Here is a 20,778-nt window from a genome sequence, read left to right as displayed (position 1 = left end):
GTATGGTATGTGTGTGCTAACCTCACCTCCTAACAACCATTTGTGTGTGTTGTCAGACATGGATGGGGAAATGGCTGATATTGTTGCTGAAAGTACAACCCAAGACCAACCGGAAAGTAAGATGATAAGACAAACAAAAACCTACATCTCTTTGGCCCGCAGTCCCAAATAGCTTGTACTATCTGGAAAAAATGAACATCAGTCCAAGAACTTGATTATATGGTTTCGTTTGCCTAATGTTATTGAATACGTTATTTAAAGATTCAATAATTGGAAGGATGTTTAGTATTTTATACATTAACCACTTGCTGCCGGGGAACCCCGTTTTGAGAACCGTGGGTTTATACGCAGAGCCGGGGTGCCTAAAATGGGACAAAAGAGCTGGTCCGTTTAACAAAAAACCGTACTCGGAACAAAAGACCTGCTGCTGGGAATTGCCATCAATTTTCGGCTTGCATTTTTCAAAGGTAATCTGTCACTCTTTTTAAACAGTATACCACAGCAAGCTAATCCAGCTGCGTTTGAAAAGATGCCACTCGCATGCACTGGGGACAAAGGAAATTACGCAACACGTCACAATTCTGGGTTCTCTTCACAGGGTGGCAGGCTTGGCTGAAATATTCAGGAGTCAATGAAGGTTACCTGTCAGCTTAGAGTAGCCACCAAACAGTCATTTGTGTGGGTGTAAATGTCCATTAAATGAAATGATGAATTTTGAAGAATTTGGAAAACTGAAAATCTTGAAAATTGCCTGTATGTGTGCACTGCATTTTTAAAAGCACCCGGCAGCATGCAGTCAAGAAATTAATCGCTAAGGTGGAAAGCTTGCAGTAGCACCATGCAAGGATACAATCTCTTTGTGAGTCTGTATGGTTCTGAAAAGAACCGTGAGGAACTCAACGTTTCGGATGGTATGCTCTGTCTGTCGTCAGGAGACATTAATTAATCGCTGTTTTACATTTACATGTAGTTGTTTAGGATCACTTAATAAATTACCCAAACCAAAGAACAAACCAAAAAAAAAATGAATGAATAAAAGAATTGAAAATGAAATAGTAATATAAAGCTCAAGCCAGAGGTTCCCTTCAAAGAGTCAAAAAGGCAAATTAAAAGGACAGATGTTTTTCAGCGTAGCCATGTTTTCCATGTGGTTTCTGTCACGTTCCATTTGCGCCTTATTGAGGACAAATCATGCCTTTGTTATGTCATACTGATTATTATTTGTAAGTAAGATCCTTTTTATTTTTGCAGTGCATACAGCGGTAACTAATGAGCAAGAAGGAGTACAAGTTGCTGATCAGGGTATGGTAGCTTAGAAATCACCAATACACTACAGGTCTGACAATACCCCCATGGATCTTGGCACTCCAAGCATGGTTTGGACAAAATCTGTAATCACATCATGTCCATTAGCAGAGTCCACACAGATCTTTTTTGTTAGTGACTAGCAGTTTCCTTACAGCACTATGAAACGGTCCCAAAATATTCTGAAATTTCATGAAGTCCCTCACAATTGGTGAAGTGTTTTAAAAGAAATTTCAACTCTTCCAAATTAGGTTCCAAAAATGTAAGATTTTTACAGAATAAACATGATGCAAATATTTGCCCTTATAATTTAATAAGAAGAGATAAAGAGAACATTTAGAAGCCAGTTGGACTGTACTCATTGTGAATGTACATCTTTGTGTGACAGGTGATGAAGATGAGGAACAGGTACCAACTGAACCTGCAGCCACAGAGGGTAAGATAGACAACATGGATAATGTCTAAGAATTCCTAACATTTGGTATTTACCCAAATACTACTTGAGTGTATTTGGTTTAAATAGTGCTTTCATACTTACTATCAGAATGTAAACAGATGGTTGTTACATTTAACAAGGAAAGCTATTACACCTGTACACAAAACATACCACATTTAGACTAATTACTTCTTTCCGTGCCTAGGATAAACTAACTTTGTGTCAATTTTGAGTCGTGTTTACAAATCAAGATGACATATGGCATTGGGTTTTTAGATCATGAATTTCTTGCAAGATACCGCGTTGTTTAATGGAGATCCATCAGACATTTAACAGACAAATTTGTATTCCACACAATTTTGGTATATACATTGGGCACATTACTAAGTCCAGGTCAAAAGTAGATATTTTTATTGTAACAACTTTCTGTCAACAGAAGCTCAACAAGAAAGCCAAGAATCCCAGGGTGGGGAAGATGAGCAAGCCCCGGGGGGAGGGGAGGGTGAGCAAACTGAGGGAGGGGAAGCAGATGGCCCTGATGTTGAGGCTGAGAAAGGAGAGGGTGGGGAAAGGGAAGGGGAGGAGAGTGCAAAGGTTGAAGAGGGCGGTGAAGAAAAAGCTTCATTGGAGGAGAGTAACGACGAACAAACAGCTGATGAACAGGCAGAGAGAGAGGAAGGTATCCATGCTGCATGAACCAAAGCTTCATCTTGTTAACCCTGTCTGCTATTTCAGATGCCACTTTGTACTCACACATACCACAGCCATCTTTGTTTTCTGCAAAATTTTTCAGTCATCATGTACCAGGTCAATAATAATTGATTCCATGTGCATAAGATCAGCCGGATGTGCAAGTGCATGGTACATCAAATTAGCTGGGATCATAGCACTTAGTGAACCACGTCTTGCTGTTGTAAGTTTGTCTTCAGGGGGCATGACAAAGATGGCTGAAGTATTCGTAGTGCCTAGTATAATTTGCATTCAGATTTTCAACATTAAGAAGTTAACCTGCTAACACTTGTTTCCTTGTAATGTTATTCCAGCAGCAAGAACCGTTCCATCGTTATCAAGCTAAACTGCATTTGTCATCACTAACTGCTTCCAATTTTTCATTCATGTCTTTTCACAGAAAAGCTTCTGTAGAGCTCAGTGTTGCATTCATTTTTCAAGAAACCAATCTGGGGAAAATCATGACAAGTTACGGAAACTGACGCTTGAAGGAGTAATATAAGCATCGATTCTAGATAATTGATTTTAGATTTTTTTTTAGCTTCAAACAAAGCAAAAAGGGTTTTTGGCATTAAAGGGTTAGGCTAGTGACAAATCAGCTAATCAGTTCTAACAGTTCTTAATCCTTAATTGGAGGATTGAAGACTGTTAGGCTAAATGAATGCAAACACAAAGCAACTGGCCATTTTTCAACAAGTTTTGATTTTCCCCAGAGTTGTCTCATGTAGCATTATACATGGTCCGTGTAACCACCATTGGTGTCTTTTTCTTGGCTTTTTAATACAAGCTTCCATTCTAGCATTATGTTACAGGTTTGCTTCAATTATTATGCATTTTCACCCAAGTTTGAGTGCATTAGATTTCTTACAGGTGTAGCTCAATCCTGTTCAGATGAGTTCACCAAGTATGCTGAAACAACAAAACTGGTTCAGCAAGAATAAGTCCAACAAAAGTGGTCCGACTTTGAGTAATTGGGTTTTAGTTATGGCAAAAATATCACAGTATGTGCAAAAGGACTGGGAATTAGTCAGAATTCTTTTTCCAAGCTGTGATAAGCTGTATGTCCCAGCACCCGTTTATTCAGTCAACACAGCCTTGAGTTTGGTTCTTACTGTACCAATTTAGAGTGAGGATTGACTCAGTAAAACATTCATCTGCAGCTCAACTTAGAAAGGCATATCTAGTATGCTAACCACAGTTGCTTTCACTCATTGTTTTTTTTGCATTATTTAAATTGGCACAATTGCTATGGTTGTTTTTTGTAACTGTAGGAAAAATTCAATAATTATGTTGTTACAGAGTTGCTCTAAAGTTCTATGTCTATCAATCTTCTCCCAGGGTTTTATTGGCACTAATAAAAATCATGCTAGCTTAGAAATAGTAAAATGGTTTGGCATTGAAGATGACTTCTGTATCAGCAGCAACTGTGACCAAAGTTCTAAAATTGAATAGCTTCTTTTAGAAACTCTAATACGTACAATATTTCTTCAAATACTGTTTCAGTTCCACCTTGACTAATAATTTCCCAGATTTTAGCTTGCTTTTCTCTAAGTAAAATGACACACTTCTTAGTTCGCATATGGCAAACACACTTTCGATTTCATTTCATGTAGCATATTTTAGAAGCCATCAACATCATACTCCCAAACAATTGTCTTCATTCAGTAACGTAGCAACCGGGGGGGGGTTTAAAAAATGGATAAATATTGAATGAGGCTAACAAAAAATAGCCCCCCCAAAAACACACCACTGAAAGCTGATACCCCCATAAGATGCTGTGTCCCCTTTGTGCCCCCCACTAGTAAAAGCCTAGCTATGCCACTGTCTTCATTACTGGCTTCACTGGCCTTAACTGTTCTTTAAAACATTTTGTATTAGTTTTTCTCTGTTCAACTCTCTTTGGCTTCAAATTTGGAATCAAAATTGTCCTTCTTAATTCATGGGTTTCTGCTAGTGTATTTTTAATTTTCATTTAACTTCTAAAATGTACATTTCCTAAAAGGGTATAATTTTGAGTTATAATCAGCTCTGAACATCAGTTTTATTGTGACTTCCATTTTCAGCCTCAGTAGAAACATATCAAGGATAAATATTCACCTGACATTTCAGTCTGCTTTTTTAGACTTTTAAATTGACTGTTGGCGATTTAGTGAAAAATTTGTAACTGTCAGTTGTTGGACTTTGACATCAAGATTCCTGTCATTCCAAAAATTGTTCATATATAAAACATTAATTGAAATCCTATTACAGCAGAACCAAAAGAGGAAATCCAAGAAGAAACACCACCAGATAGTGGTGAACAGACAGAGGTGACAGACCCCACAGCGGATGAGGGTAGGGAACCCCAAACACAGGAGGGTATGTTAGGTGTCAGCAGGGATCACTAACACCACCACAAACTTTTTCTTCAGTCGAAAGATTGTTTGAAACATCGTCAAAGGCTGCTCAAAGATTTTTGTATTGACTCGGTAATTTTTTGTTTATTAAGTCCTTCAAAACACAGATTTTTGTGTCGTCTTACATTACCCCAAAAAAGACACACTTGAAAAGCAAATCTTTTTTTTGAAATTTGGTTTTTTTTTATTTCAGTCATTGTCACATGTATTTTGCGTATTTGAAGAAAACGGTTTCATCTATTCTCACGGTTTCAAGTATGTGTGTGTTTTGACATATATTACCTATTGTAAATAGAACCAGCATCAAAACCTGTACCAGAGGATGAACAGCAGCAAGAGGAAGAGCCTACAGCTAACCAGACAGTTGGTGAGACATCACAAGAGGGCTCCTCAGATCACTAAACCTACTCCCTTTCATTCACTATTCATCAGCATTTGTGACTGAAGTTACTTGTTGCATTTATACACGGACCATTTACTCAGGGATGTGCAACCACGAGTGGCCCCAGTGCAAACACATGTGCAACCTTGGATCCATACGTGTTACGGATTGTTATTACCCACGCAAGTGCTCTTGACTTTCTCGAAAAAACTCGCGACCACGACACGGGTTGCAGCTTGCAGCATGTACAGTGCAGCCGTGGTTATGCCGAGACGACATGCCGATGTGATGCTTAAATCTGTTCGTTTTGACGAACAAATCTTCATTTATCGATTTCAAGGAGAAACAAAGTTTTAATGAGGCAAAATTCCCCAATTTTGTGGTACAATTTTCTCAGAATATATAGCATGAAATATCTTGAGCAGCATATTTTTAGAAAGGGTGTACTCTGACTTAAAATATTACAAGAAAACAAAGTGGTAGACAGGAAAATATGTTTTATTATTAGAGGAAGTGTTACATAATCCAACTAAATTTCTGCTTTGATACTGTGCCAGCCGTAACACGCACTGAACCAGCTCTGAGCTTAAGTTGCACATCCCTTGGTAAATGGTCCGTGATTTATAGAACCACCACTGTTACTGTCTGCTAAACCGAGATCTGCCACCCAAAAATGAACTTAGAGTCAGATTTTTTTCTTCCTTTATACGTTTGAGGTTTTGAGCTGAATGGTTGACGTGTGGTAGCACACAGAATTAAAGTCTTATCAGCTCCCTGCAAATAGTTGATGGTGCCTTTGTGGCACACTGAGGATCCGGGATATTTAAAAATGACCTATGACTTGCCTATTAATGAATAGAATTGAAATGATGGTGATGATGGAATGCTAGGTAATTCACACATAACTTTTGCAGATTAAAAATGAAATGTGACTTTATGCTCATTGATGATGTGGTGGTGGGTCATGTCAGTTGTATTTCATTCATAGGTGGAGGAGTAACTACTTATTTCACTAGATGCTAACTGTTCTGGTTCTGTTGCAGAAATAGCTGAGGACATATTGCCTTTCATTCATGCTGAATAGCTTGTGATATTGTCTGCTACTATATGTATGTCATGTTATTCAATATTGCTGCAACTATAGACATGAGTATTTTGCACTGAGTAATCAGTGATCTTGTGGTTAAGGGTAGATTAACTGTTCACATGCATGTTCTTCCATTAACATTCTAGGTTTTTCACAGGAATCAGGCAAATGTAATGAAAAGAGAGATGTAGCCCTCGTTTAGCATTACCTTCCCTTACACTTCACTATTTTCATGTATCTCATGGTCATATATATATCCTAGCTAAATAACACCACATAAGATAGTGATCATGGTTATTGTTGATGTCATGCCGTTCTTCCTCTTGAATGTTTGTGTTGGTAAGTCACTAACATGGTTGAAAAAATTTAGTATGAATTAACACCTTCCAGTCAGCTGATTTCCACTTTTTTGTACTTGTTTTATATGCTACCTCTAAGTGAAAACGATGTACACAGTACATGTGTAATGTAGTATAGGGAATTCCTTATTTGATTTCAAATTTGCAAGTTTTGCATGGCTTTTCTCTGACCCTTATAAATGTTGATTTTTTCCTGAAGCAAATAACATCATAACATTGTGTCTGCAAAAAAATGTATCTTTGTTTTGAGAAAAATGCATCAATAGGTTAATGGCCCCACAGTAAAGTTTTGTGCTAAATTAAAATACAGGAAATACAATTTAGGCAGTTAATTTATCTAAAAACATACATGATTCGAGGTTTGATATCTTGACTCAATTTTAGATAAATTTAATGAACAAGATCAACACATGACTTTTAGCTTGAAATGATGTGCCAGGCGTATTCCATCAAAAAGTCATAATTGAGATGTTTTTGAATGAACACACTACATTGCCCCTTTATTTCAGCTGATTTTGTTGCACTTGAATTTTGTTACTTCTGATATTTCAGACCCGTATTTCCTTATATCAGGTGAAACTACTGAGGAGGCTAAGCCTGAGGACCCAGCAGTGGAACAGGCCCCAGCAGCAGAGGACACACCTGCTACTGAGGATGCACCTGCTACTGAGGACACACCTGCTACTGAGGACGCACCTGCTACTGAGGACGCACCTGCTACTGAAGACACACCTGCTGAAGAAAACAAGTCGACTACTGAGGACACACCCCCTGGAGATGATGCACCTGCTGCAGAAGACACACCTGCTGTAGAAGAGCAACAGGTGGCAGATGACAAGCCAGCCGAGGAACCACCCGCTGAAGCTCAACAAACAGAGGGTTAGTCAGAGATTGAATTTACAGCATGTTCTGTATTGCACTGATTGTTATTACCTGTTTCTCTGGTATCGAAAAAATGGTCTGAAAGGCTCTCCCACTGGTATTTACATATAGTTGCTCAGATGTGGTTTTGTTGGTGTAAAGTAGGATTAACATTTTAAACAACCTAGCCTACATCATGGTCTTGGAATGAGACCATGCTCATATGATCTTGATATCCTTCAAATCACAGATGAAAAACCCAATGAAGCAGCAGCAGAGCAAGAGGCTACCCCAACAGAGGGAGAAGAGCAAAAAGAGGAACACCCTGCAGAAGGAGGGGATGAACAGAAGGAAGAGCCTGCTGCAGAAGGAACAGATGAAAAGAAAGAAGAGCAAGCACAGGCATAAACTACTTAAAAAGTGGTGAATTAGAAAAATCGATTTGGCACACTTCAGCCAGTGACCTGTTCTGTAAGCCCTTTCCCTGAAGACAATCTTCCCCAAAATCTCTCTTTTTGTGGTGTTTAATTGATTGAACCCTTCTTGACAGGATGAATGTGTCCAAGTTGTAATACCCCAGGATTTGTCTGGATTCACCACTTGCGTTGAGTAGATTCACAGAACTATGCAGATGTGACATGATATGCAGATGCAAGCACATTACTAGCATGTGTGAGGAGTATTTCAGATGGCATAACATTGGAAATATGTGGACACGTGCTACTTGTTCTAAATATTAGTATGATTCCAAGCATGTATGGGTGGGTAGGCCTTCACTCGAATTCACTGTATTAACGAAGCAATGTATATTCTTGGGTAAGTTGAGACCAAGTTGTGGGGACAAACATTTGTAGTTTACAGATCTGTTTCAACAATATGTAATGACCAATGTCACCAGCATGGGTGTACAAAGTGACGCACACATGCTTGCCATCTAAAAGTCTGTCAACAGTCAGGAGTATATTTTGGTCTGTACAGTTTAGATTTCTTCCTGTTTGGATTTCCTTGTCTTGAATTTATCATTAAGAAAATTAACTGGTCTTTCTGATCAGTACAATAATGCATGTTTTTAAACTTGGTATAAATTATTGCTTTGACACTTGTTTTACTCGTTTCGCTTTTACTTGAGCTAAAAGTTGTAAATATTTTACCAAAAGTCATTGCAACAAAATATACCTGAATATACACATATACACACAGTGAAATGGGTGACCTGATGTGTGGGCCTTTTTCTTTATTTAGCACAGGAAAAGTTCATTCCTTGTACAGGTATGGATGAAATGCAAAAACAATTTCATCTTTCGTAAGAATGAACATAGTTTATTATTCCGTCCAGTCCTTAAACTGTGCCTAGTTTTGTTTGAAATTTCGAATTGTAAAAATACATAGAATTCTGATGAATAAATTGTTTTAGAAAAGTCTTATGCATCTTATTTTGCAGTATGTCAATTTAGAAATGCCAATGATAAAATATTACTGGCTTTCGAAAGGTTACCCACACATTTCTGACATTAACAAGAAGCTTGGTGTTTTAATATTCTCAATCCCTGTTCCTGTAATTTTGTAGTCATCAAACGTGGAAAGGAATATCGCCTGGTTTGCATAGCCTACTTGCTCAGCAATTTACATTTCACATTCTCAAGGTGATTGAATATGGGAAAGTTGAAAATTTAACAATGATTTTTTTTCATTCCACAGCTTAAACCAAAACTTTTCATACAGAATGTGAAATGTGATTTAGAAACCAAACACTATATGAACAAGCATGATTTCTCTTACAAGTCAAAGGTTAAGACCACCAAGAATACTATCACTATGAAAATGTAACACTGCAGGTCTATATATTTGTGTTTCCCAAGAACCCTATTCTGAAATATGTACTGACAGAAAGTTGATTTCAAAGCATTGGGGACTTTTAACATATGCATTTTCCTCGACTACAACAATAAAACTTGTTGAATTCAGAGTGGAATACACATAGTAAAAAATTACAGAAGAAATTACAAAGATCCGAGGTGTGTGCATAAACGTCATTCTCATAAACAAACAGGATGTTAACATTTCTGCTGTTACTTCTGCCTGAGTGATGAGATGCCAGGTTTTTCGTAATCATTGGAATAAACCTTTTGCAGGTTAAATTTGAAGAAAACTTGATACATGTAAATGTACACTGAGTTCTTTACATTCACATGAAAATAACAATTTGAAATCTCCATACTAAAGACACTGTTTCTATGACTCCTGATTTGGGCAAGCTTTTGCTAGGTTGCATAAGAGATGCCTTGCACCAATACACCATCTTCAGTGGTTGTCGCTATGCAAAAGCTTGCCTTGAATCACAAGGTATAGCAACAATATACCCAGCAAGAAATGAGACCGAGGGGTACCCCCCAACATGTCCAATCCCTATGCACATTCCAGACTATTGTTACTTAACACATTCTCCCCCAAGATGTCTGAAAGGAATTCCCCAGATTCCTGCGAGACAATGACCAACACAAAGCAGGGGGGTTCTCTCCATCTCATACCTTGCTGTATATGAGCAACGAGGTCTTAGTCTGAATTCATATTGTTATGTCTACATGTATGTACAATAAAAAAACTCGGTGTACCAGATTTTAATCAAATTTATCTCGCAAAAGGCTTACCAGAGACCTGTGGTACAATAGGCATTATGCAGCTGTTTGGATGTAACAGGTGCTTTAAATTGAAATCCAAGTAGAATGAGGAAAAATGAGGAAAAACGGTCTTGTCATTTTGACATGTTAAGATTTTCCTTTGTTGCATCTGACATGCAACTTCTTGGTCCTTTTGGTTTTCTGTTCTGGGTTCTGGTGTTTAACTTTGATGTGAGAATTCAAAGATGACTTTGACTCAACCTGTTTGCTGCAGTGTGGACACACATATACCTGTAATTCAGGATTCTTGTGCTTCTTCAAAATGTGCGATTTTAACGATCCATTGTCTCTGTAGGTTTTATCACACTGGTCACATTTGAAGCGTTGTAGCCCGGTATGGGTAATTTGATGGCGCTTCAGATTAGTGGAGTATCTGAAAGTTTTGTCACAAAATTTACAAGGGTAGGAACGTTCCTGAGTATGTACACGTTTGTGATACTCAAGAGCTGATGAATATATAAAAGTCTTGTGACATGTCTGACACTCATAAGGTCTTTCACCTGTGTGCCTTCGTTGATGTTGCCTGTATGTGTACATCGTCTTTAAAGTTACTCCACAGGTAGTACAAAGCAGCCGATCTGCTGAAGGCTTGTCACATTGAGCATTGTGCTCATCATGTGAGCTTAAAATATGCTGCTTTAATGTCCAAGGACTGGGATATGTCAGGTCACAGTATTGGCATTGCATGGCCGTGTCTTCACCACGATGTTTCTTCATGTGATGGGTGAAATAATAATCACGAGTAAACTTGGCTCCACACTCTTCACAAGTAAACTTAAAACATGGTCTTTTTACTATTTTTGGCTTAACTACAGATATATATACTGGTTCCATTATTGTCTTGTTGTCCTGTTCATGACTTTTACCATTGTCTTTAAATTCTTCCATCCATGGCTCTTCAGCATGGCCGTGATCGGACTCACATTGATAGTCATGATCAGAATTATGCGCTATTACTTTCTGCGGATGACTTTCTCGAACTGACTTTTGTTCACAGTTAACACTTTGTTTCTGTGATACCATGACAATGTCGTTGCTAGGACAACACAACTTGACTTGAACACCAACTGAAGTAACTGCAGCTCTTACTTGTTCAGCATTTGATCTTGTCACCTGAACAGTGTTACAACTGCATATCCGTGTTTGTTGTGCATGAAACAATGTAGACAAACACTGTTGGGATCTGAAAAGAACAAATGGGGCACTGCAACATGCTAACAATGCAGATACCTATCTTCAGATTTAAAAAATAAAATGCAATCTTAATAGTCTATGGCAGGTACATCAGATAAATAGTCTTTATCCCCCCCCATAAAAAACCCTGAAAGACAAGGGCTTGGCAGGATGTATTTCCCCATCACTCCACACATTGAATGAGTTTGTAAAGTTATGTCAAACACCTTTATCACTTATTATTTCATGAATTTCAGACATGCTATTCCAACTGTGGAACTTTCAGAGAGGCACAAAGCGCTTTGACTGATCTAAATTTGTTGCGTGTTTCTAGTTTTTATAGTTCATACTAAATTTCACATCCAAATATCTTTGTAAAAGACCAAACAACCCTCCTGTTTCAACCGTCACTTCCCTCCTTCATTACACTGACATCATATGTCGCTTGAAATTGAATGATTCAGGGTGCGTTTTGTTAAGAGCGTTAAAAGGCAAATATTAAATACATGTACTGGTACCTGTGTTGCTCCTCCAAATCAAAGAGATGTTTCACAAAGGTAACAAGTGACTCAAACCCACTGGATTCATGCAATGACCTGATCTTATTGGCTAAATCAGGATGCAAGATCATACTTCCACTGGCTATTTCCATGGTGATCCTCAATCTAAAAGAAATGGCATGAGAAGAGTAAGGTATGAGTAGCCACCTATAAAAAGTCTGTAAGGAAAGTTTATTAACAGACATGAGCTTAGTGGAAAAGATCTCTTCTGAACTCTTTAATTGAAGCAGGTTACTCCCTAAGAAAACACATGAACTGATACTACCTGTACAGACAGCACAATATAACCAAGGACCAAGGAAAGAACACGCCACTAAGTCTGGAGCATCTACAGACAGCACAATATAACCAAGGACCAAGGAAAGAACACGCCACTAAGTCTGGAGCATCTACAGACAGCACAATATAACCAAGGACCAAGGAAAGAACACGCCACTAAGTCTGGAGCATCTACAGACAGCTCAATATATCCAAGGACCAAGGAAAGAACACGCCACTAAGTCTGGAGCATCTACAGACAGCTCAATATAACCAAGGACCAAGGAAAGAACACGCCACTAAGTCTGGAGCATCTACAGACAGCACAATATAACCAAGGACCAAGGAAAGAACACGCCACTGAGTCTGGAGCATCTACAGACAGCACAATATAACCAAGGACCAAGGAAAGAACATGCCACTAAGTCTGGAGCATCTACAGACAGCACAATGTATCCAAGGACCAAGGAAAGAACACGCCACTAAGTCTGGAGCATCTACAGACAGCACAATATAACCAAGGACCAAGGAAAGAACACGCCACTAAGTCTGGAGCATCTACAGACAGCACAATATAACCAAGGACCAAGGAAAGAACACGCCACTAAGTCTGGAGCATCTACAGACAGCACAATGTATCCAAGGACCAAGGAAAGAACACGCCACTAAGGCTGGAGCATCTACGGACAGCACAATATATCCAAGGACCAAGGAAAGAACACGCCACTAAGTCTGGAGCATCTACAGACAGCACAATATAACCAAGGACCAAGGAAAGAACACGCCACTAAGGCTGGAGCATCTACAGACAGCTCAATATATCCAAGGACCAAGGAAAGAACACGCCACTAAGGCTGGAGCATCTACAGACAGCTCAATATATCCAAGGACCAAGGAAAGAACACGCCACTAAGTCTGGAGCATCTACAGACAGCTCAATATATCCAAGGACCAAGGAAAGAACACGCCACTAAGGCTGGAGCATCTACGGACAGCTCAATATATCCAAGGACCAAGGAAAGAACACGCCACTAAGGCTGGAGCATCTACAGACAGCACAATATAACCAAGGACCAAGGAAAGAACACGCCACTAAGTCTGGAGCATCTACAGACAGCACAATGTATCCAAGGACCAAGGAAAGAACACGCCACTAAGGCTGGAGCATCTACGGACAGCTCAATATATCCAAGGACCAAGGAAAGAACACGCCACTAAGGCTGGAGCATCTACGGACAGCACAATATATCCAAGGAAAGAACACGCCACTAAGTCTGGAGCATCTACAGACAGCACAATATATCCAAAGAAAGAACACGCCACTAAGTCTGGAGCATCTACAGACAGCACAATATATCCAAAGAAAGAACACGCCACCAAGTCTGGAGCATCTACAGACAGCACAATATATCCAAGGAAAGAACACGCCACTAAGGCTGGAGCATCTACGGACAGCTCAAGGGATTTGAAGAGAAGCGTAGCACAGTTACTGGAACTTCATTAATATCAGGTAACATGTTTAACCTTAAGAGTAACAAATATTCTATGAACGGAATTGCCTCTTTTAATGTTAAAAGAGGTAATTCGTAGAGTCATAGTTACTTGGACTAGCTAAACCTACACCTAAATTGGAAGAAAATCCTAGAAAACTGGAGTTTCATCACACACCAACAAAGAGTTACCATTTAGGACAACTGCAAGTCAAGGTGCATTGCACCATTACCATCTTGTCATTCAAAGACCTGAAGCAGAAGAGCTCAATTTCCAAATATTAACATGTATACTTTGGTTCAGTTTTTACAAACACAATAGAGGGTCTCTCTCCTAAATCCCAGTCAAAAGAAACACCAAAAATGGCCAAATGGACAATTTACAGTGTTGCAAACCCATGCCAACCTGAGAAGAGCTTATCAATTGACCTAAGTTTCATTGTCTAAAACTTTACAGGAGTCATCAGATTAATTTGGGCAACCTTTCAGAAGCAGATCCAGGAATTTTTTTCCAGAGGGAAGGGTCAGGCGAGATTTTTATTTTAATGTCTCATTTTTGCACACAAGCGGAAACCACTTGACATGCATTGTTGACAATGGTATGGGTAGCTGTATACTTACCTTTGTACATGATATCGGGGGGGCCTACTTTCCCCTTTTTTAATCTTTTCTCTTTGTTTTTGTGTGTGTGTGTTTCAGTGTGAGGGGGACCCCCTCTTCAAGATCTGGCCGGCCCTTACTTTTAAGACATTCCACTAACTTCTAACATGTCTTCATAAAGCCACAAGAATGAAAGTTTAAGATCTGCATCCACCATCCGCATGTTCCAAAACACCCTGCCAAAAAAAAATTATTTACAAAAAAAATCACTAGTTTTCACAAAAAGGCTTTTCAAAAAACATTTCGAATCCCAAATCATCAAGCAGCAGTAAAATTAAAAGGGGATAAAATGCACATTACTAGGTACCTACGTATATACCTATCTACACAAATGATTAAATTCTCTGACAGGCCTAAATGTACACGCACTCACTATACATACCATCTTGCTAAAAATAAATAATGAATAATGAAAAAAAGTCTCATGCTTTCCAAGATGTTCCGGATGCAAATCTAAAACTTAAATTCTCATGGCCTAAGCTTCAACCATCGCAAAATAAATTGGTAGCCCTTTGTATACATATCAAACATTCGTTTAGCACCATTAATTCCCCAGTAACCTATGTAGGCCCAGCAAGAAGACGGCTTCCCTGTTTAAGGGCAATTTTGGACTGATACACAACTTGTACTTTTAGTTGTGCATATACAAAGTTGAAAAATTGCGATTGGTTCAAATAGAGTCAGAAAGCCATCTTGCACGTCAGGAACGATGGAAACATGAAAAGGTTCTGTTGGCCTGCAAGGTCATCACTTCCAAGTTACATTACATCATGTATAAGCCTTATTGCAATGGGTGATTTTGCAAATGGTAGAAAGGCATTGTGGGAAGGATAAAGGAGCAAACATTGCCCCTTTTTCCTTCCCACAATGCTTTTCTACCATTGTGCAAAATCACCCATGCAGTATTTGCGATAAAGCAAACTCAGAAAGCAATAACGTCCTAAAAAGCAGGTGACATAATTATTTGAAAGTAAGGGGAAGAGTTCCATATACTGACGCCATATTACCAACATGCATGTACACTCTACATGTACATACAGTACAGTGGCCATGGTAGCATTTGCCGTCAGAAAGCAAAACATGTCCAAAAACATTCAAATTAGGAGGGAAAAACCTAAGTCGTTTACTTAGAAAACAGAATTTTTCAGACCAGTCCCACAGAGTTTGTGCACAGGCCGTCAAGACGCATCTGTATATAGAACTCTTTCCAAGGTAAGGATTGCCAACCATTCGGTCACTCGCACATCAACATGCTCGTACACCTATTTGTCGCAACATGATATTTCTTACACGACTTCCAACTTTGCAACTTTGATTACACTCTGCGTGCCACAAATTTATACAAATACAGACTGCAGAGCGCCCTCTCATGATTCACACAAGTAGACTCCAAGAACACGTACACCCGGTACGGATGGAAAAGGGTGAGCCGGGGGGGGGGTTGAAGAGGAAACTTACAACCTTAAACCTTTTGAGGAAGGGTGATGAGCCATGTGATCATCTTTAACTCGTCCCTTCTGGTTGTGGGGAGGGGGAAGCAGAGTTGGAGGTCTTTTTCCAAATAGCCAAGTTGCTACCACATATTTAAAGATGGACTTGACAACACCTGTGCAATACAAAACTGTCCAAGGTTTTTTATTCCAATTCATACTCATTTGTACTTTCCCTCACAATTAAACAAGGATTTAATGCTTCTCTAAGGTCCAATTTTACCAATCATCTTGTCAAGGAAATATTTCTCACACCAAAAGTGCTAAGAATTTTCAGAACCACTTCCTTACAAATATATTTCATAATAATACTTCTAATTAAATTTTCAAAAGTTTTCATAATGTGATTACTGCAATTCTGGAAACCACCAGGCCATAAAAAAACTAATTCAGACTTGAACTTCCCTTCATCAGAAATCCAAATTTTACCAGGCCAAATGAAGCAGAATAATCAATTCAAAGATTACAGAAAGGTAGTTAGATATCCAAGCCTTGGAGTTGGGTGACTTAAGGAATAGCAGGCACTAGCACAGGAACATATTTACTTTCAGTTCTGGCTTTATGGCCCTGAGAAACTACATTAGTCATTCTAATATGTACATCTGTCTTCCTCCTACGTCGATAAGATGACCTCTGTCTGTCCGTCTGTCTGTAACTCTGTTCTGGGTGTTGATGTTTCTTTTTAATATGATATGTCATTGAATCTTTCTTTACAAAACGTCTTTGGCAATGAGGACACTCAAAGGGTTTGACTCCAGGATGGTCATGATGCCTAAAGATGTGTGCTTTTAGAGATGCATTAACTGTGTAAGACTTATTGCACTGAATGCATTGATATCGCTTCTCACCGGTGTGAACCACTTGATGGCGGATCAAGTCACTAGAATGTTTGAAAGTATCACCGCAGATGTGACAAGGATAGGGCCGTACTTGGTCATGCATGCGGCCATGTTTCAGAAGAGCTGATGTAGATTTGAAAGTCTTGTGACAATCTGAACACTCATAAGGCCTCTCATTTGTATGAATCCGTTGATGGTTTCTGTATGTAGTCACATTTTTCAATGCCATTCCACAGATTTTACAGAGTAATGGATTTGCTGGAGGCTTATCACGTGGAGGTGGAGCATGTTCTGGATGCATAATAGATATGTGTTGTGTTAACGTCCATGGGCTGGGATAGATCAGATCACAATATTCACACTGTTCGTTTGTCTCTTCACCACGGTGTTTCTTCAGGTGATGAACATAATAACATTCTCGAGTGAACTTGGCTCCACACTCTTCGCAAACAAATTCCTGATTTGTTCCCCGATTAGGTTTTCTTCCTTTTCTTGACAACTTAAAAGGTTTGTGTAATTGTTGTTTTCTTGTCCTGTTTGGCCATTTGCTTCTTTGACTGTTGTCAGTCTCAAATTCTTTCCCTGATATCCATCCAACATCGCTGTCAGAGTCCGCTTCAACATTGGAGTCAGACTGATTGTTATCACACTCTGATGGCATATCTTCTTGGGGAGCATCTTGGTGAAATGAAACCAATTCATGATTACCATTTTGGTCATGGGATCTCACATCATCTCCATTGCTCCTATGACAGCATAATTCAACCTGAACTCCAACTGAGATTGTTACTGTTGGCTGGTTTGAGCCGAGACTTACAGCTTGATTGGAATTACTACTGCTGAGCAACGGCAGCTCCAACAATGTAGACAAACTGTTTTGAGATCTGAACAGAAACACGGGTGAATTCAAAAACATATCACAATACAATATCATTATGTAATTTTAAGAATAAATAGCATTCAGGTGTGAGATTGGAGATGAAGAGAAATTCACTAAATATTCAGCAGAGGGGGCCTTTGGGTCCTTTTTAAAGCTAACAATATAAAAAAGGAGAAACTTATCTTTAAAAAAAATGGGTGAATTTTGCAAGTAGAACCATGACTCTGTGTGTATAACAGAGAAAGCTTAAAAATTGAGCACCTTTGTTGCTTCTCCAAGGCTATAAGATGTTTGAAGAAGGCACTCAGTGATTTAAATCCACTGGATTCATGCAAGGCAATGATCTCACTGGCTAAATCAGGATGCAAGATCATACTTCCACTGGCTATTTCCATGGTGACTAACTCTGACACCAACAAATAAGTAGTACGTACATCAAGTTGTCAACCAACAAGTGGTCGTGACTGTTCACTGTTTAAAAAGGAAAAAATAACAAGCTTGAACTCCACCACGAAAGATCTGAGGGCTTCACAACTAGGTCCAGAACACTGAAGTTGATTGCATCCTCCAAACTTTGGTAAAGGGCCTGTTTATTTTATGTGGATCTGGATCGCAATCGATGGATCTGACATTGGTTCAACGACATCAGAACCCAGCTAATAGATGGTGCAAACCAGTTTGGGAATCATTGCTCTCTCTACAGATCCATGGTGCAGTGTGCCAGTAAAATGTATATCTGCCATGTTATAACTGCTACCAACAGGTGTAAGCAGAATCTAGGCTTTGTGTTGTGGGCGAAAAGAGGACTTTGCATACCAAACATAGTTTGCTAAGTGTGAGCTGCAAAAAAATGGAGATAGACAGATTTTTTTTTATTCACTTTTTGAAATATTTCAATAATAATGGAGGACTATGATTCAGTGTGTACATGTGTGTATTTTGGCAGTTTTACAGCAAGCATTGAACCTCTCATAATCACATACACCATGTACATGATCACGTGACCTAAGCTGTTAATGACATCAATGCATGTGGCTCACAACATGGTTAAGATTTGACCTTGTCATAAGGCCTCACTTTGGAAATGAAATATCCAAAACACTCACTGCCCATGTCTAGTTGCTGTGCAAGTGCAGTGTATAATGGTAACGCATTAATCTTGTGAATGCTACATGGGTCATGGCCACAACATACAGGATGTGGCACACTTATCAATGAAAATATGCCCCAACACCAACATATGAACTAAGCCAGTCAAACTGCATGTATCTATGCTTTCACTGTGTGTTTGTTGAGCTTGATTGGTCGTTGCACAATCCGTAGATCTTACTGCTCAATTTGTTGATAATCGCCTTTTTCTTTCTTATGCAGAGACATCACAGTTGTGCAAGACTTTTAAAAAGGGCAGTAAAATTGGAGATATCATGCAGAGATGTTGGAAAACTCAACCACTTACAAACTTGACTCAGGACAACTCAGCCATTGAGACAACTCCACCATTGAAACAACTTGACTACTTACCAAGTCGTCCAATGAGACAACTCAACCAACATGACCAAGGCATGAACATGATAAAGTGCTGGGCATTTAACATAAATTGCACATCGATGTGTTTGGGAAATTCTGCATGTGTCGCATTATGTTGCAACTTGTCTTGCCGAACTTGACGTGCACAAGGACCCAATGATGCAGCATGCACATGATAGGTGGGTGGCGTGTTAGTGACCCTAACTAGTGCAGTGTGACAGCATGCACAGTGGTCAGGTAACAAGGGCCACAGTCATACCGTCAGTAAATCTTTCCCCTAACCCTTTGGGTGTAGGCGATGTGCCTATACAGCACACCCATTATCACTATTATGAGTCAAATTATCTCAATCAATCACAGTCAATGATGGTGGTTATCTGTCTATCATCATGTCCATTTGAGACACAGACAGCTGAGTCATCCCATGGTCAAGTTGTCTCGAGTAGATCGATTGTGCAGATCTGCCAACACATGGTTAATCTTGCTCAACTGAACGGTACCAATAACATGTTCAGCCAATACCCCCCAAACTGTGGCACTTTTCTAAACTATGGCAAAACAGCCCAACTGGATAAAAGGCATACTGTGAAACAAATCTACCCTAGCCCCCCAAATAGGGCTGTGGTGGCTCTCTTTTACGATCTGTCTCTTATCTGTCGCCACCACAGCTCTACTTCAAGGTATGTCTTAAATGTTTGAATCCTAATATCTTCCGAAGTGAGACTGACTCGACAATTTTACTTACACTGGCGTAATCCACAGAGTTTGGACTTCCATACGAGCACCCTAAAGCGTTCCAAAATCGTAAATTTTCCGGTGTATGGCACCTTGAAAAACCCGGCCTGTGCATGCTGACCACGGGCGGTGCCATTTCGAAAAATGAAGGCAGCGTTTCGTGCGTCCAAAGTCAAGGTAGAAAAAAAAAAAATTTTTGTACAATAACATTGGTTAAATTCTACAAAATAAACAAAAGCCTGGGATATGTTCGATACAGGAAGAAGTTCATTAAGGGGTAGATTTGATTCAGAAAGCACAGAGTTTTTCTCATCTACAACTACCTGACCCTGGCAAAGCACTTTTCAAAACCCCATAGCGTTACGACACCATGTAAACCAACATGACCATTTGCGCTTCACGGAGTACTGGCCAAGGCACACTACGCCTAGTGACTTTTGAGTTCTTGAAGTACGACCAATCCCGTCCAAAATCGAAACCGCTCCACTCAATGGTTTTTAGAAAGCGGAAAGGTCAGGGTTCATGTCCGTGTGCAAAAGAAATTGCGCCCACGATGATAAGTGTGTGCGCCGAAATGTTCAATACGCCGACACGAAATAGCGTTTACGGAAGTGTGGCTAAGGATGGATCGGGAGTGAGAGTCCGTACCACACTTGTGCCTTTCGGGGCTACACTCAATACAGCTAAACCATACAGTAGAGTATTTTCCAAAGTGAGTTTTGCGGGTAAAAATTGACTCACCCTGCTTTCAATCAGGTACATACATATACACGAACATACATGTTTCGATTCTATGTAGGCCCAACGTAGTAAATTACATGCAAACTAAACAATCTTTGATGTCAACTATCATCATTTTGTAGGTGGTGCATGACAAGCATGACGCGATGAAGCTGCTGAGTGGAGGGTGAAATATCTAAACGTGACGAAGCG

The 20,778-nt window shown here is 39.4% G+C and overlaps 2 protein-coding genes across 21 annotated transcripts in view; one reads left to right on the top strand and one right to left on the bottom strand.

Annotated features, from left to right (window-relative positions):
- LOC110981067 (thioredoxin domain-containing protein 3 homolog) overlaps window positions 1-8,979 on the top strand; it is a 27,395-nt gene extending 18,416 nt beyond the window's left edge. For 3 of the 14 annotated variants that reach the window (XM_022238273.2, XM_022238268.2, XM_022238269.2), the window contains 8 exons: window positions 57-116; window positions 1,252-1,302; window positions 1,694-1,741; window positions 2,178-2,420; window positions 4,721-4,828; window positions 5,162-5,233; window positions 7,268-7,573; window positions 7,806-8,979. In XM_022238273.2, the coding sequence (XP_022093965.2) occupies window positions 57-116; window positions 1,252-1,302; window positions 1,694-1,741; window positions 2,178-2,420; window positions 4,721-4,828; window positions 5,162-5,233; window positions 7,268-7,573; window positions 7,806-7,963 (1,046 nt within the window). In that variant the 3' untranslated portion in view covers window positions 7,964-8,979. The remainder of the gene's footprint in view (window positions 1-56; window positions 117-1,251; window positions 1,303-1,693; window positions 1,742-2,177; window positions 2,421-4,720; window positions 4,829-5,161; window positions 5,234-7,267; window positions 7,574-7,805) is intronic. The other 11 variants (XM_022238270.2, XM_022238271.2, XM_087135128.1 and 8 more) reach the window with 11 other exon arrangements.
- LOC110981082 (uncharacterized) lies at window positions 8,761-20,778 on the bottom strand. Of its 7 annotated transcripts, none has more exons than XM_087135134.1 (5): window positions 20,587-20,778; window positions 19,856-19,961; window positions 17,845-18,054; window positions 11,925-12,071; window positions 8,761-11,416 (listed from the first exon to the last, which is right to left on the bottom strand). In XM_087135134.1, exons 3-5 carry the CDS (start codon window positions 17,976-17,978, stop codon window positions 10,321-10,323), a joined length of 1,377 nt encoding a protein of 458 aa, XP_086991260.1. In that variant the 5' UTR covers window positions 17,979-18,054; window positions 19,856-19,961; window positions 20,587-20,778; the 3' UTR covers window positions 8,761-10,320. The 7 variants fall into 7 exon arrangements, with proteins under 7 accessions (XP_086991260.1, XP_086991261.1, XP_086991259.1 ...); XM_087135135.1 differs by having other exon boundaries at window positions 20,626-20,776; XM_087135133.1 differs by lacking the exon at window positions 19,856-19,961.

Source organism: Acanthaster planci, linkage group LG03 (assembly GCF_054643075.1).
Source record: "Acanthaster planci isolate LZ-2023a linkage group LG03, COTS_SCS, whole genome shotgun sequence".
Taxonomy (NCBI): domain Eukaryota; kingdom Metazoa; phylum Echinodermata; class Asteroidea; order Valvatida; family Acanthasteridae; genus Acanthaster; species Acanthaster planci.
The sequence above is the reverse complement of the archived record's forward strand: the minus strand, read 5'-3'. Positions and strand labels throughout refer to the sequence as shown.